Below are 13,455 nucleotides of genomic sequence, written 5' to 3' on the forward strand. Positions count from 1 at the left end.
AACAAAACACACAGACATTTGGGATATGAATGAAAACCACCAGATTTCGAGAAAAGGCTTGAAAACATTGTAGGAATTTTCAAACTTCACAGAGAAGTTTGATTATGTTGGAAATATAAAATAAAGAAACTTTATTAGGCTTAGAAACACTATTCCATTCCTGTATACAAATAAATCTTATTAATTTCCTAAGTAGAATGAGGAACATTTGATCAATGTCAAGGCACAGTTAATGATAATAAGGTGCATTTTTATCAAACTGGTGGGATGGAAAAGCAGCAGCAGCAGCAGAGATGCATTATGAGTCACTCTCAAGAGTAGAAAAGCCAGTTCTGTTTGTCTAGTATCTCATGTCCAAAATCCTGAGATCAAATCCTGACATGGTCATCCACGTGCAGAGATTAATTGCTTGCCCCTGTCTGTGCAAGTATTTCTCAGGGTAGTCTTATTTTTCTCCCACATCATAATCTCAAGTGACCCTGTGTGAATGTGCATGTGAGTGCACATAGTGATGGAATGGCCAGTTTTCCAAGACACTGAACTGGACTAGGTAGATCTGAATGGATGGATATGTGGATTGATGGCAGATGGATGACTTTTTGCAATACAGTCTTTAGCCTTAGAATTTCTTGAGAATAAGCATACCTTAGAGACTAACTTCATATGAAACATCTTCTCTTTTCAAGGTTTCTGCCAGTATAACATACTGGTAACAAAGAATTAAATAATCAGTTTCCTTAACTCCTAAGTACTTTTCAAATTTTTCCCTGCCTTCCTTTCAGGATTCTGTGACTCTCCTATTGCCAACTATGAGTTTATTTGGCTTTGTGGAAGGCCATTTTAAACAACCGTATATACTTTCGTATAAGTCGGGTCTTGAAACCCGAAAAATCAATCATAAAATCAGACCCAGACTTGTACACCCAATGTGACACAAGTTTCTCTGACACATCGAATTTGATGCAGCAGCACAGTTACCAATTTCTTTTGCCACTTCAAAGACTTTTAATTTAAAACCAGCTTAATATTTTCTTCCGATCGAGCACTCAATAGTACAGTAGATGAGGGATGCTCTTACGATAAAGGTGTATGAGGGTGTGAGACACACAAAACAGTGCCAACATCTACTGCGTGGTCACGTAGGCACAATACATAGACGAATAAAGCAGTGCACTCTGTGGTTATTCTCTTAGGTGGGCGTTAGCATATCATGATCACTTGGACCAATAGCATGAGTTTTTTACATTTGACTTATATGACCGACATTATAAAATACCAGAACTTATATGGTAAAATCAAGCCCCGACTTATCCGTGGGAGAACTTAAAAGCAAGTATATACGATACAACACTGAATCACTTTCATAGAAGGGTCTAACTGCATAACTCCAAAGCATTGTGATTCAGTAGCCCAGTCAAGAGCCAATTGAATTGCATGGTTATGTCACATGATTTACACAGTGAAAACTGTAAGAAGAGTCTGGCTACGGCTAACATGCCTACTCAACAGTTCTATTACTCCTGAGCAAGACAACCTTCCCAACCCTAATCTTAAAAAAAGTATAAGGATGTTTTATGAGTGATGTGCAAGGTACATCTTGAAATGGTGATGTACAAAAAGACACACATGACTGGGTATGTCACGCAACAAGATTGACATATAATGTAAAGGCAGCTGAATGTGACTGGATGTGCAATTTGATTAGCCCGACAATGGAGCAGAGTCAACTGCACCTTCAGGATTCTCTATAAAATTATTTCTTTGGTGAATGCATTGCCCTTTAATCTCCAAATTTTGGGTCATCAAGTAGAAATGGATATATCCCTCCCTGATTACAGCCCAGTTAAGTCAGTCACTAGAGCTCTATCTTTCTTCCCTGTCTAAAGACCCATTGACACAGAGTTATCCACCTGGTTTGACTCCCTTAGTTTCACACTATTATATCAGTGCCTCCCACCTCTTGACAAGAAATAACTTGTTTCAATGAGTCTTCTTGTCTTGTTGACTAATGCTGTACGTGCTACAACATCTCATATCTAAACATATCTTCATCCCCCAGTCTAAATGCAACTGAAAACCCATAGTTACATATGTAGCTTTCATTTCAAATAGAATGGGTCACAACTATTCCTATGATAAAACTAGCACATCTATAGAACTCTTAAACTCCCTTCTTTAGAGTGCTTGCCTTAAGATAAACACATACTTTGAAAATGGACCCTAATGGGACAATAAACATTTATTTTACTGAGGCAGTGACTAAGCAGCCAGTGATAGGTTTCAGTTGTTTTTTTTTTGCTTTTCATACAATATCAGCAATCTGCATATAAGTGGAAAATCAGATTATAAGTATGCTCAGGAGCCTACTCGCTTGGATTTAATGGTTAATACTTTTAAAAGAACAGAGCACTTGAGGAAAGACTCGATAGCTGGGCATTACTTTACCCTTATAATGCAGAAAGCTATAGTCTTTTCGTGGTAGCTTATTGTGCTGCTGTGTTCTTTTTAGATGGTGTTATTACTTTAACTTTTAATGACCTTTTTAGAGATTAGCATGGATGCACATCTGAAAACATAAATGTGGACAGCGTAACTAAACTGCATATCATAAAATCATTATTATTTATTAAAACAAGATTTATTAACAGCTGCTTGTACCTTTGTATTTTATGAAATATTGTATGCTAAACAGAGTGCATTGCTTCATTATAAAAAGATTATGTAAAAGTTTCACATATCCAGTTTTCCAGAATGTAATAATCAAAACACATTTTTTACTTCCCATTCCCTTTCACCCTGTGACACATGTATCAGCCACACAAATACAAGACTGCAGTTGAATGAATTGCTGTAAGCAGCTAATTTTGTATGTTGCAGTTTGTTTTCAGGTGAACTATACTCAGTTACAATAGTGTTCATCTCCTAATGATTACCTGATACCTTGTAAACAGCAGCTCAACTAGTTTAAAGTAGTTTGCAGTATACTGTTGATTTGTTTAGTTTCAGTTTACCTTTAGTCTTTTGTGGTCTTTATGAAGGAGAAATAAAGAAAATGAAATTAGAATGCTGCTTTGGGGAAACATTTGAACAATGTGGAATACACTACTTAAAACCTGAAATCACATGCTCTTTACTACTTAATGCTAGGATGTTACATGAAGGTTACACTTGCATGAACAAGAAAAACTTTGCTTAGAAAACAGGCAATGTAAAAGACAACAATAAAAACTCAAAGCTGCAAGCGCAGCAGGATTCAAATCCATGTAATTGGGTGTGAAAGTCCCCTGACGTGCTAAGGGAGGTGGTCTGCTGTGGCCTTTTCAGCTTGCCATTTGAAGTGAAAAAGCTAGCTTCTAACAACGGCTGGAGACAAATTAAAGAAAGTGAACATTTCAACCTTGCATTAGACAAAGTGGGAATAAAGTAATGAATGATGGCTTGTGTTTATAAAATGAACTTAAATCTAAATGAACAATGCATCTGCGACCCATCTTGATATAGGATTTTTGCAAAAGTCCCCCGATTTGTGCTACAGTTACCAAAATTCTTCCTGTCACACTGAGACCATAGATTGGACTAAGCAGGCAAGAAAATGAATAGAAGGAAAACGGCAGTTTACAGTTTGGTACTTTAGGACTGGGGTGGCATGATGGTGCACTGGTAACATTGCTGCCTAGCAGTAAGGAGACCTGGGTTTGCATTCCAGGTGCTAACTGTGTGGAGTCTGCATGTTCTCTCTGTGTCTGTGTGGGTTTCCTTCCACTATCCCAAGACATGCAGGTTAGGTGAACTGGCACTGCTAAATTGGTGTGCAGGTGTGTGTGTTTGGTGCCTTGTCTGGTGTTTCTGTCTTGTACCGTTTGCTAGTTGGACTAGCACCCTCCACAACCCTGGTCTGGATTAAGTGGGTTAGAAAATTACATGACTTTGGGACTGCACATAGCTTTTAATGTTTTAATTATTGACTAAAATGGTCATTTTTGTGCAGCTTTATGACTCCAAATCATCCATATGTATCAGAGATAAAAATCACATTTAGTTCACCACTAATTACTCTCTGGTGGGTCATAATAATTTTTTTGGCTTATGATTGCTCCTGAAAAGAGGTTCTCAGATTCAGTCCTGGAGGACTTCAATGGCTACAGGCTTTTGTTCTAACATCGTTTCTTAATCAGAAGTCATTAATTGCTGGTGAAGCAGTATTTTTGTGCTTCATTTTAATTAACTTGCTTGTTATGATTCCTGTACCTTAATTGCTTGTTTAATCTTAAACAGCCATCTTCAATGTTTTCAAATTGTTCTTGTTTTTTTAGACATTTAACAGTTAATGACGTATAAACGAAGAGAGGACCAGTAGTCCACCATGTAACTCGGTAACATTTACACCTGTGTGTGTTTAATATAAAGTACCTGTTTCAATAAAACATTTGGAAAAAAACGGAAGTACAACAAGTAAAAGGACAGTGTTACGATGCCACAGGACAAAAATGACAAAAGGGCGAGCAGCCCTTGAAATAAAAAAAATCCAGACTGGGACTGTGCTATGTCTGAGCCACAGAAACAGGCCTCATCTCAGGCATCCTGGCCCCTAACTGAAATGGAAGGCTTTCTAGCCAGCACAGGCCCAACATGAGGTTCAGGCTCTGAAAGTACAAAAACCTCAAAAGAGAAGCAAATGACCAACCTCTGGACTGTCAGATAAAATAAAATAATATACTTTACTGTTAACGGTTTATTAAAAAAGCAAAAACAAAAACCATCAATCCTGGGAAAAGAAACCACAAATGACTCAAAATAAATTGTTACTTATTGTCAAAATAAGCAACGCAAAGCAAACAAGTCTGGTCTCAAACTCAAAAAAGAAAAAAAAATCTAAATAAAACTTACAATAAAGATTCTTACTCCTCAACACTTAATAATAATGACACTCTGCCAGACCTCTGCCTTCAGCTAGAATAAACAGGCTGAGGGATGTTCTTCAACAATGACATCACTTCAACCTACCATTCATTAAAACCAATATGAGGGCAATATACAAGAAATATATTATACAATACATAAATATTAAATAATAAAAAAAAACAATATTAAATGCAAAAAACACAATAAAAAACACATGTAAAATGACAATTCAAAAAACAAAGGAAACGGCAAAGAAAAGAAAATGTACTTAAGGCAGATCTGACCCTGTCTTCAACACTATAGACACAGAACTACTAAATTGCTCTGGGCAGCAACTTAGATGATATCCTTATGAAGGAAATTCTGAAATATGAGAATGATCTGATATGGCATGATGAAAATACTAGCAAGAGATAAAATTAAATACATTCTGTTATTGGCAAGGATTGGCTTATAATTAAGCAATTAGGTTTGAATAAAAAGACGAGCTTCTGTGATTATCCAGGACCAAAAGTGGAAGTAGAAAAACGGGAGTGAATTCATCTTTATAAAATAATAAGGACATCTTATCACACATGGCTGTTCTCTTGCAAATCACATTTGCTTCTCACCTGGCTTCATTAAAATAAGCTATTTTCCATAAATTGATATACTCAATTCTGCAATTCATTTGCTTTTCACTTATATAAAATAAGGAAAATTTTTAAAACATAGATGTAGCAACTGCATTTCCATTACAGAGGAGTAAGAACTCAGAGTATACCTCACTGGCAACAATAATCAATGCCAGCACATTTCAGGGACCACTTAATTAAATTGAGACATTTTAGAGTTTCCAATGAATCTAACTGCACATCCTTGAAGTGTGAGTGGAAACCAGATAATCACAAAATCCATACAGATGTGAATAACATGTGTAAAACAAGTGATCTCCACATAGTTTCAAAACCGGGAAAAAAGTGCAGTGCTAAAAACTGTGCTTCTGCTGATAAATTAGAAAAATATTAGAGCATTTCATATTGATTGTCATGTATTGGAAACAGAGGGACTAATAGCAGTAGAATTAGGAGAGTCAGTTAATTGGAATATATGCAGTTCAGTGTGCATTTAGATCCTAAAGTCCTACATAATGTTGCCCCTTTCCAACCACTGTATAAAAAATAAAAAACTGGGTTGACAACCACCTTGGCAGAGCCTAAAGAGATTTAATTATCACAGTGCATACTAGCACTTACTAGCTGAGACAACATGGCAAGATACAGTTGAGGTGTTCTGTGTTGCACATTTGAAAACCTAGGGAACAATCTGACAAGAAGAACACATAGTGTGTTATTCTCTGGATTATTCTTAGAGCATGTGTAATTACAAGGAAACATACTTGCTGCCAGTTTAGACATAATCACTTTGAACACTTGAAATGCTCAAACAGATTTTAACATAGATGAGGAATCTTAGAGAAATCCTTCATAAATAAATAGGACTTTTTAACAATATGTTTTAGAAAATTATTTAGTATACTGTTGACCTTCATAGAATTAAACAAACAATAAGGACATGTTTTTTGGAAACTAAAAGCATTAAACAAAATGACAGATCTCTTACCACTGTGTAGATCTGTGGCTTGCGTCGTTTTGCCAGGTCAATGATGTTCACACCATTGTAGTACAGATTTTCAATGCATCCATGAAAGTTTTTTCTCAAGAAAGTTCCTGGTTTGCCTGGTAAAGGGATTCCTCCAAAACTTAGCTGAAAAAAAAATAAACACAATTTTTGGGTAGTAATAAAGGAAAAAAACATTTAAAACATTTAATTGAAACAAGCTTTAGTAAAAGATAATTTTATTCATAAAATCTATAATACATGCGTATGGTCAAAAATACAGTGGAACCTCGGGTCACGACCGTAATTCGTTCCAAAACTCTGGTCGTAACCCGATTTGGTCATGACCATGAGTAATTTCCCCCATAGGATTGTATGTGAATACAATTAATCCGTTCCAGACCGTACAAACTGTATGTAAATATATTTTTTAAAGATTATTAAGTACAAAAATAGTTAATTATACCATAGAATGCACAGCGTAATAGTAAACTAAATGTAAAAACATTGAATAACACTGAGAAAACCTTGAACAGAGAAAAGTAACATTGCAAGAATTCATGCTATACGACCCGCTCGCTGTAAACAGTTTTTTTTAATGAGTTTTAAGCACAGGGAAAATCATGAACATTTGAAAAATCCGTAATTTAATAAACAACCAAGAAAAGTAACATTGCAACAATGCACGCTACGAACCGATCGCTGTAAACAGAAATGAAGTGGAGGTTAAAATCCAATAGAAAAAAGTCTTCATTAAATACAACGAGGTTAAAACAATGCTTGAATCAGTCTCTTTAAAAACAAGCCCGGTGCATTCTTTAACTGCCTTCTCGGCCTTACGCAGCCAGCCCTTTCCCTCTCTCCCTCTCTCGCTCTCTCTCTCTCTCTCTCTCTCACTCGCTTGCTCTCTCGCTTACTGCACAGGGAATGCACAGGGAGAGACTGAACACGTGCGGAAATCATCTGCACGTACGAACCGGAAGGGAAACTGGCTTGTTCGTCACCCGAGTGTGTGGTCGTGAACAGATGTAAAAGTTTGCCGAACTTTTTGGTCGTAACCCGATTTGTACGTGGTCCGAGACGTTCGTGACCCGAGGTTCCACTGTACGGTAATTATGATCTTCGATATCCACCTTCAAAGGCTGCAGTACATGTGGTGCAGTGGTAGTGCTGCTGCTTTGCAGTAAGGAGACTGTGGAAGATTGTGGGTTCGCTTCCCGGTTCCTCCCTGTGTGGATAGCACTTTGACTACTGAGAAAAGTGCCATATAAATGTAATGAATTATTATTGTTTTGTCCACCTCAAAAGTGGACATTTTACCCTTTATTTCAGTAAAGAAAACAAATGTACTGTGGCCTTCACACTGGCAATAAGGCAGCCCTGCGGTATATTGTACCAAGTCCCTGATTCCCAGAGTGAATCTCACAAATGGCAGTGAGCAACAGAGGATGATATCTGCTAAGTTTTAACACAAGTTTTGAAGTATGTCCATTTGGGAAACAATCATAGTTTGGGTTAAATCAGCTGTTAGCAATTCACTCAAGAGCTACAGTCCTGTTCCCATTTTTATTGTTGCCATGATCATTTGATCGTTGCCATGTCTGTCTCTTCTATGTTACAGTTTTGATTTAAAACAACCTAACAGGTGTGTCAGGATTCATCCACCTTATAAAGAAAATGTATTGCTAATGGTGGTCTTGTGGCCAGAAAAATCCCACTGATGAAGCTGACTGAAAGAGAGTGACAAGATTCACTAAGAAAAACAAGGTGCAGTTGTAGTGATCACAGCAACAGTGGATGCAGGAGTATTGGAAAAGCAGGATCTTGTCTGATATTCCTAATTTCCATTGATTCATGCAGAAACAGAATATAAAATAGATCTATAGGTTCATCATCCTCAGTGTCAACAATGCAAGATGGTGATGTTGGATTGGTAGTGGTATGTTTTACAGTATGTTCTGAATAATGTCACAGGATATCTGAAATTTTAGTCAACTGGGCACATGAGCAGTTACGTAATTGTTACAGGGAACACAGCTTAATGCATTAGCATCGGCATTTGGCATATATTATTCAAACGGAGTATCTGAGTGTAAAAAATATCTTTTACATTAACAGAATCAAAAAATTGATTGAATTTAGAAAATTACAGATATGGATAGTCAATTTAACCACCGGAGCAAACCAGCTCAGTGCCAGTCCCAAGCCCAGATAAATACAGAGGGGTAGTGTCAGGAAGGGCATCCTGCTGTAAAAGCTTAGCCATAACCTTAATGGTAGAATCAATCCAATCAGCTTCAGAAAATGCTATGGCTTATCCTGTATGCGAAGTGCAGGGGCCCTGCCTGACCCTTGTGGGAAGTCAGCAAGGTTTACTGTGCCAAGGGCAGGCTCAATTAAAGAAGTTAGTCCAGAAGAAGTAGAAGAAGAAGATGACAGTGGAGGGGAAAGAAGTTAACGGTAAGAGTGGGGACACTGAATATTGGCATACTAGATGGAAGAGGAATGTGGCAAGAGAATTGGGAGGAGGCTTTAAGTTTTCGTACAGTGAGAATTGATGCTGGTGTAGTAGTATTAAAAGAACTAAAAGATAGTCTTGTCACTGTAAATAGGAGGAGTGATAGGGTGATGAGTATCAAGCTGCGCCTTGGTGAGACTGTAGTAATGTCTTTTGGGCATATGCTCCTGAAGTGGGCTGTGAGGAAGAGGAGAAGGACATTTTCTAGGCACAAATGGATGAAGAATTCAGAGCAGAACAAGAGGGAGACAAGGCGATTGTTGGTGGTGATATAAATGGGCATGTGGAAAAGAGTACAGAGATGATAGAGAGGATACCTGGAGGTTGGAGAGTAAGGGAGAGGATAGTAGATTTTTCCATGGCATCTGATTTGGTAATAGTCAATACATTTTTTGAAATTAAAGTAAATCAGCTGGTGACATACAGTAATGGAGGAAAGAGAAGCCAAATAGACTTTCTAATGTGTAGGAAATCTAATTTGAAGAGAAAGAATTGGTCATAAATGAGGAAACTTTAACAGTGCAGCATAAAATGGTAGCAATTGACTGGGAGATCAGAATCAGCAGGAGAATAAAACCAGAGCAAGCAGCAGCAAGGATAAAGTGAAGCGCAAGAATTTGAGAGTGTGGAGGAATGGTGGGAGAAAAATAGAAAAGTTGTATAAAGAGCAGGTGAATAGGTGTAGAGAAGAACAACAGGTAGGAACCCACCTAGGGACAAAGAGACATGGTGGTGGAACAGTGAGATGCAGGATGTGATAAAGGGTAAGAAGGAGGTAAAGAAAGAATTGTGTCAATCAGGGAGTGAAGAACACAGAGAAAGTTATAGACAGACAAACAAAGAGTCAAAGAGGGCAGTGGCAAGAGGCTAAGGCACAAGCTTTGACAGAGGTGCATAAACAATTGGAGACAAAAGAGGGAGAGAGAATAATTTTTAAAATAGTGAAGGCTACGAACAAAGCTAGAAATTATTTTAGTCAAATAAAGTGGGGTCTTAAAAAAGCATGATAGGATCAAGAAATAGATGGAAAAGGTACTCTGAAAAGCTGTTAAATGAAGACAATTCAAGTGGGATGGTACTTGGGGATGGAGTCACAAAAGAAGGGCTAGTACCAAAAATAAGCACGGAGGAAGTAAAGGAGGCACAGAAAAGAATGTAAAATGGAAAGGCAAAGGGACTGGATGAAATACCAGCAAAAGAAGCTGGTCGCTGTAAACAGAAGTGGAGGAGTGAAGGAGAACAGGGAATAGATGTATTGTAGGATCTAAGGAAGAATATCTATCAGGACAGGATGAACAGTATGAACAGGACAGAATGGCAGAGGTGTGGAGAAACAATGTGATGGGATATTCAAAATTGTGGAAATTATAGAGGGGTAAAGTTGATATCTCGCACAATGGAAATGTGGGAAAGGTTCATAGATAAAAGGCTTAGGGAAGAGACCACAATAGTGGAGAAGCAGTTTGGTTTTATGCCAGGGAGAGGAACAACTGATGCAGTCTTTGCATTGAGACAGCTCATTAGAGAATCATTGAGAAAAACAAAAGGGTTTGCATATAGTGTTTATTGATTTGAAGAAGGTTTATGATAGAGTATCACATAAAGAGAGCTGGAGTTACATGAACGAGAAAGGAGTACCTGAGAAGTATGTGAAGATTGTCCATGATATGTATGAGGGAGTGAGGACTTGGGCTAAAAGCAGTGTTGGGTTAACAGACAAGATCCCAGTTAGAGTAGGCTTGCACGAGGGATCGTCTTTAAGATATTACCTCTTTAATCTAGCTATGGATGTGTTTGAGTCATGGGATAAAATACAAATCCTCTTGGTGCATGCTTTTTGCTGATGACATTGTGTTGTGTAGCACCAGAAAAGAGGATGTGGAGAGGAAGATGGAAAAATGAAGAAGGGCTTTGGAAGATAGAAGGCTGAAGGAAAACAGAAAGAAGAAAGAATATATGAAGTGCGATGATGATCAGAATTCAGAAGTTAGTTTGCAGGGACAGCTACAGAAAAGAGTGTGTACATTTAAATATCTATGATCAGTGGTAGCCTGAGATGGAAAACTAGATACAGAGATAACTATAGAGTACAGTGTGGGCGGAGCAATTGGAAGAGAGTATCAGGAGTATTGCGTGATCAAAAAATTAAGTTGAAGGTTAAAGGTAAGGTTTTTAAGAAAGTGGTAAAACCAACAGTAATGTATGGAGCCGAGACAATGAGCAGTATAGGTAACACAGGAGAAGAAGTTTGATGTGGCAAAAATGAGAATATTCAGATGTATGTGCGAAATTACAAAAAAGGACAGAATAAGAAATAAGACAATCAGAGATACAACAAAAGTGAGACAGAAATCCAAGAATGTACAGGAAAATAGGTTGAAGTCGTATGGACATATGATAAGGAGGGACAATAAATATGTGGGCAAAAGAGTGATGGGAATAAGAGTACAGTGAAAAAGAAAGCAAGGGAAGCCAAAGCAGAGGTGGATGGATAAAGTAAAAGAAGGTCTGAAAAAAAAGAGTCTAACTGGGGAGGAGGTGCAGGACAGAGCTGATTGGAGAAGTTGATCAAGCACATCAACTCCACATAGAAGTGGGAAAATATGAAGGGAGAAAGAAGAGCAAATACTGATAGCTAGAAAGTGCACTAAAAAGATATAAATAAATGAAATATGACATTTTAAATGGTATTCACTGAAAAAAAAATTAGATTAAAACAATTTAGGATGTTTCTTGCAGTAGCAATAAATGGTTATTCTGACTAAAAGATGACAGGTCACATTTCAAAAGTTCTTTGTAGCTACAAATAAATACATGTTGGGGTATAGAATAATTCACCTGACCTTCCAGATGCATTTCTCATATGGTAACTGTAGTAAATGAAGAGGGAGCTGCAGATAAAATAGTCAAGAGATACTGAAGTTACTGTATATTGACTTACAGCTTGTTACAATTTCTGCATAATTTGGATATATTTTTAAAAAAGCATACCATCACTGATGTTTCTGGAACTTAATGAATGAGTGAGGCCACCCTTGAATGTCAGTAACTTTCCTAAAGTACTGTTCTGTGTGAACTTCCGTTCCCATTTGTATTCCATGCCCTCAGCTCTGTATGTCACCATTGATTTGTCTGTGCAAATGCCTTCTCTTCAGACAGACTAAATATGACCTCAAGGTTATTCTAATGCTTCCTGCTTGATTCATTTTCTTTAAAGCTCATGTATTGTCAAATATAGTATGTGCCATCACTGCTTGCGTGTGGTAGATGTTCTGCTAAGACTGTGCAGTTAATCAGTTTGTTGTTGACAGGCTAAAAAGTTAAGAATTCAGATTTTTTTTTTTGTCTGTCTGTGTTTCATCTTCTTAAATTGCTGGTATATTTTTCTCGCAGCCAGAACATGTAACATTTCTATTTCACATGTGCACATAGGCTTTTGCATAATTAACTCTACAGGGCAATGTGGAAATGTAACTACAGCACATCCAGCTAAATGAATAATTATGTCAACAAGTGAATGAAATGGGAGTTAATTTGGCGGTTGAACAATTGCCCTGAGACCCAAAGTGTGTATTCAGGATACCGTGGACACAGTAGGAGAATATGAAAAAATGAAGCTGTAATAAAGATTACAGTGAAGAGCTGAAAATCTTTGTTGGTTAATTAAATTTTGTCTTTGATTAACCATTGTGTAAGATGAAATGTCAAATATAGCATTTGGAAATAACTAATATTAAGATGATAAAGTATTGGCCTGCAAATGGTATAAATGCATACAAATTGAGCTGGGGTATTCTCTGTTCTGCAGAACACATAACATGATTTCCATTTTTTACATAAGGAAAGAAATAATGTGGCCATTAGTCCATTGTAAATATCAAACATAGCTTCACTAATTATATTGGCAATTGAAATGCAGTTACTGTAAATCTTGGTGTAGTGTCCTGGGGCCTCATGTATAAACGGTGCGTACGCACAGAAATGTTGCGTACGAACCTTTCCACGCTCAAATCGCGATGTATAAAACCTAAACTTGGTGTAAAGCCACGCACATTTCCACGGTAACTAATTCCTTGGCGTACGCAATTTATCTGCCCGGTTTTGCAGACTGGCGGCACCCAGCGTCAAAGCAGTGCTACTGTTCCTGTGTGATCACCTTTCTTTCTTAAATCCACATTCCTGGCGCGGCTTTATAAATACACTGAAATTAACTGCATATTGTTTATTAGTGTAATGCATCTGATTGTAATTAACCTGTAGCAATATAATGGTCCAGGGAATAGCCATAGTATTCCAAATACCATAACTGCTTTAGCTTTGTTACGCTCACTGCATCTTCTTCTTCTTTCAGCTGATCCCGTTAAGGGTTGCCACAGCAGATCATCTTTTCCCACATTACTCTCACTGCACCACTCGGAGTATTTATATCACTGTAT

At 37.5% G+C, this 13,455-nt stretch overlaps 1 protein-coding gene across 1 annotated transcript in view; it reads right to left on the reverse strand.

Moving 5' to 3' along the window:
• The window catches only part of LOC114655924 (contactin-associated protein-like 5), a 557,429-nt gene that overhangs the window by 174,895 nt on the left and 369,079 nt on the right, over positions 1 to 13,455 (reverse strand). Inside the window, exon 7 of the mRNA XM_028807237.2 lies at positions 6,505 to 6,648. Within this exon, the coding sequence (XP_028663070.2) occupies positions 6,505 to 6,648 (144 nt within the window). The remainder of the gene's footprint in view (positions 1 to 6,504; positions 6,649 to 13,455) is intronic.

The sequence above is a fragment of the Erpetoichthys calabaricus genome, chromosome 8 (genome assembly GCF_900747795.2).
Source record: "Erpetoichthys calabaricus chromosome 8, fErpCal1.3, whole genome shotgun sequence".
Lineage (NCBI taxonomy): Eukaryota > Metazoa > Chordata > Cladistia > Polypteriformes > Polypteridae > Erpetoichthys > Erpetoichthys calabaricus.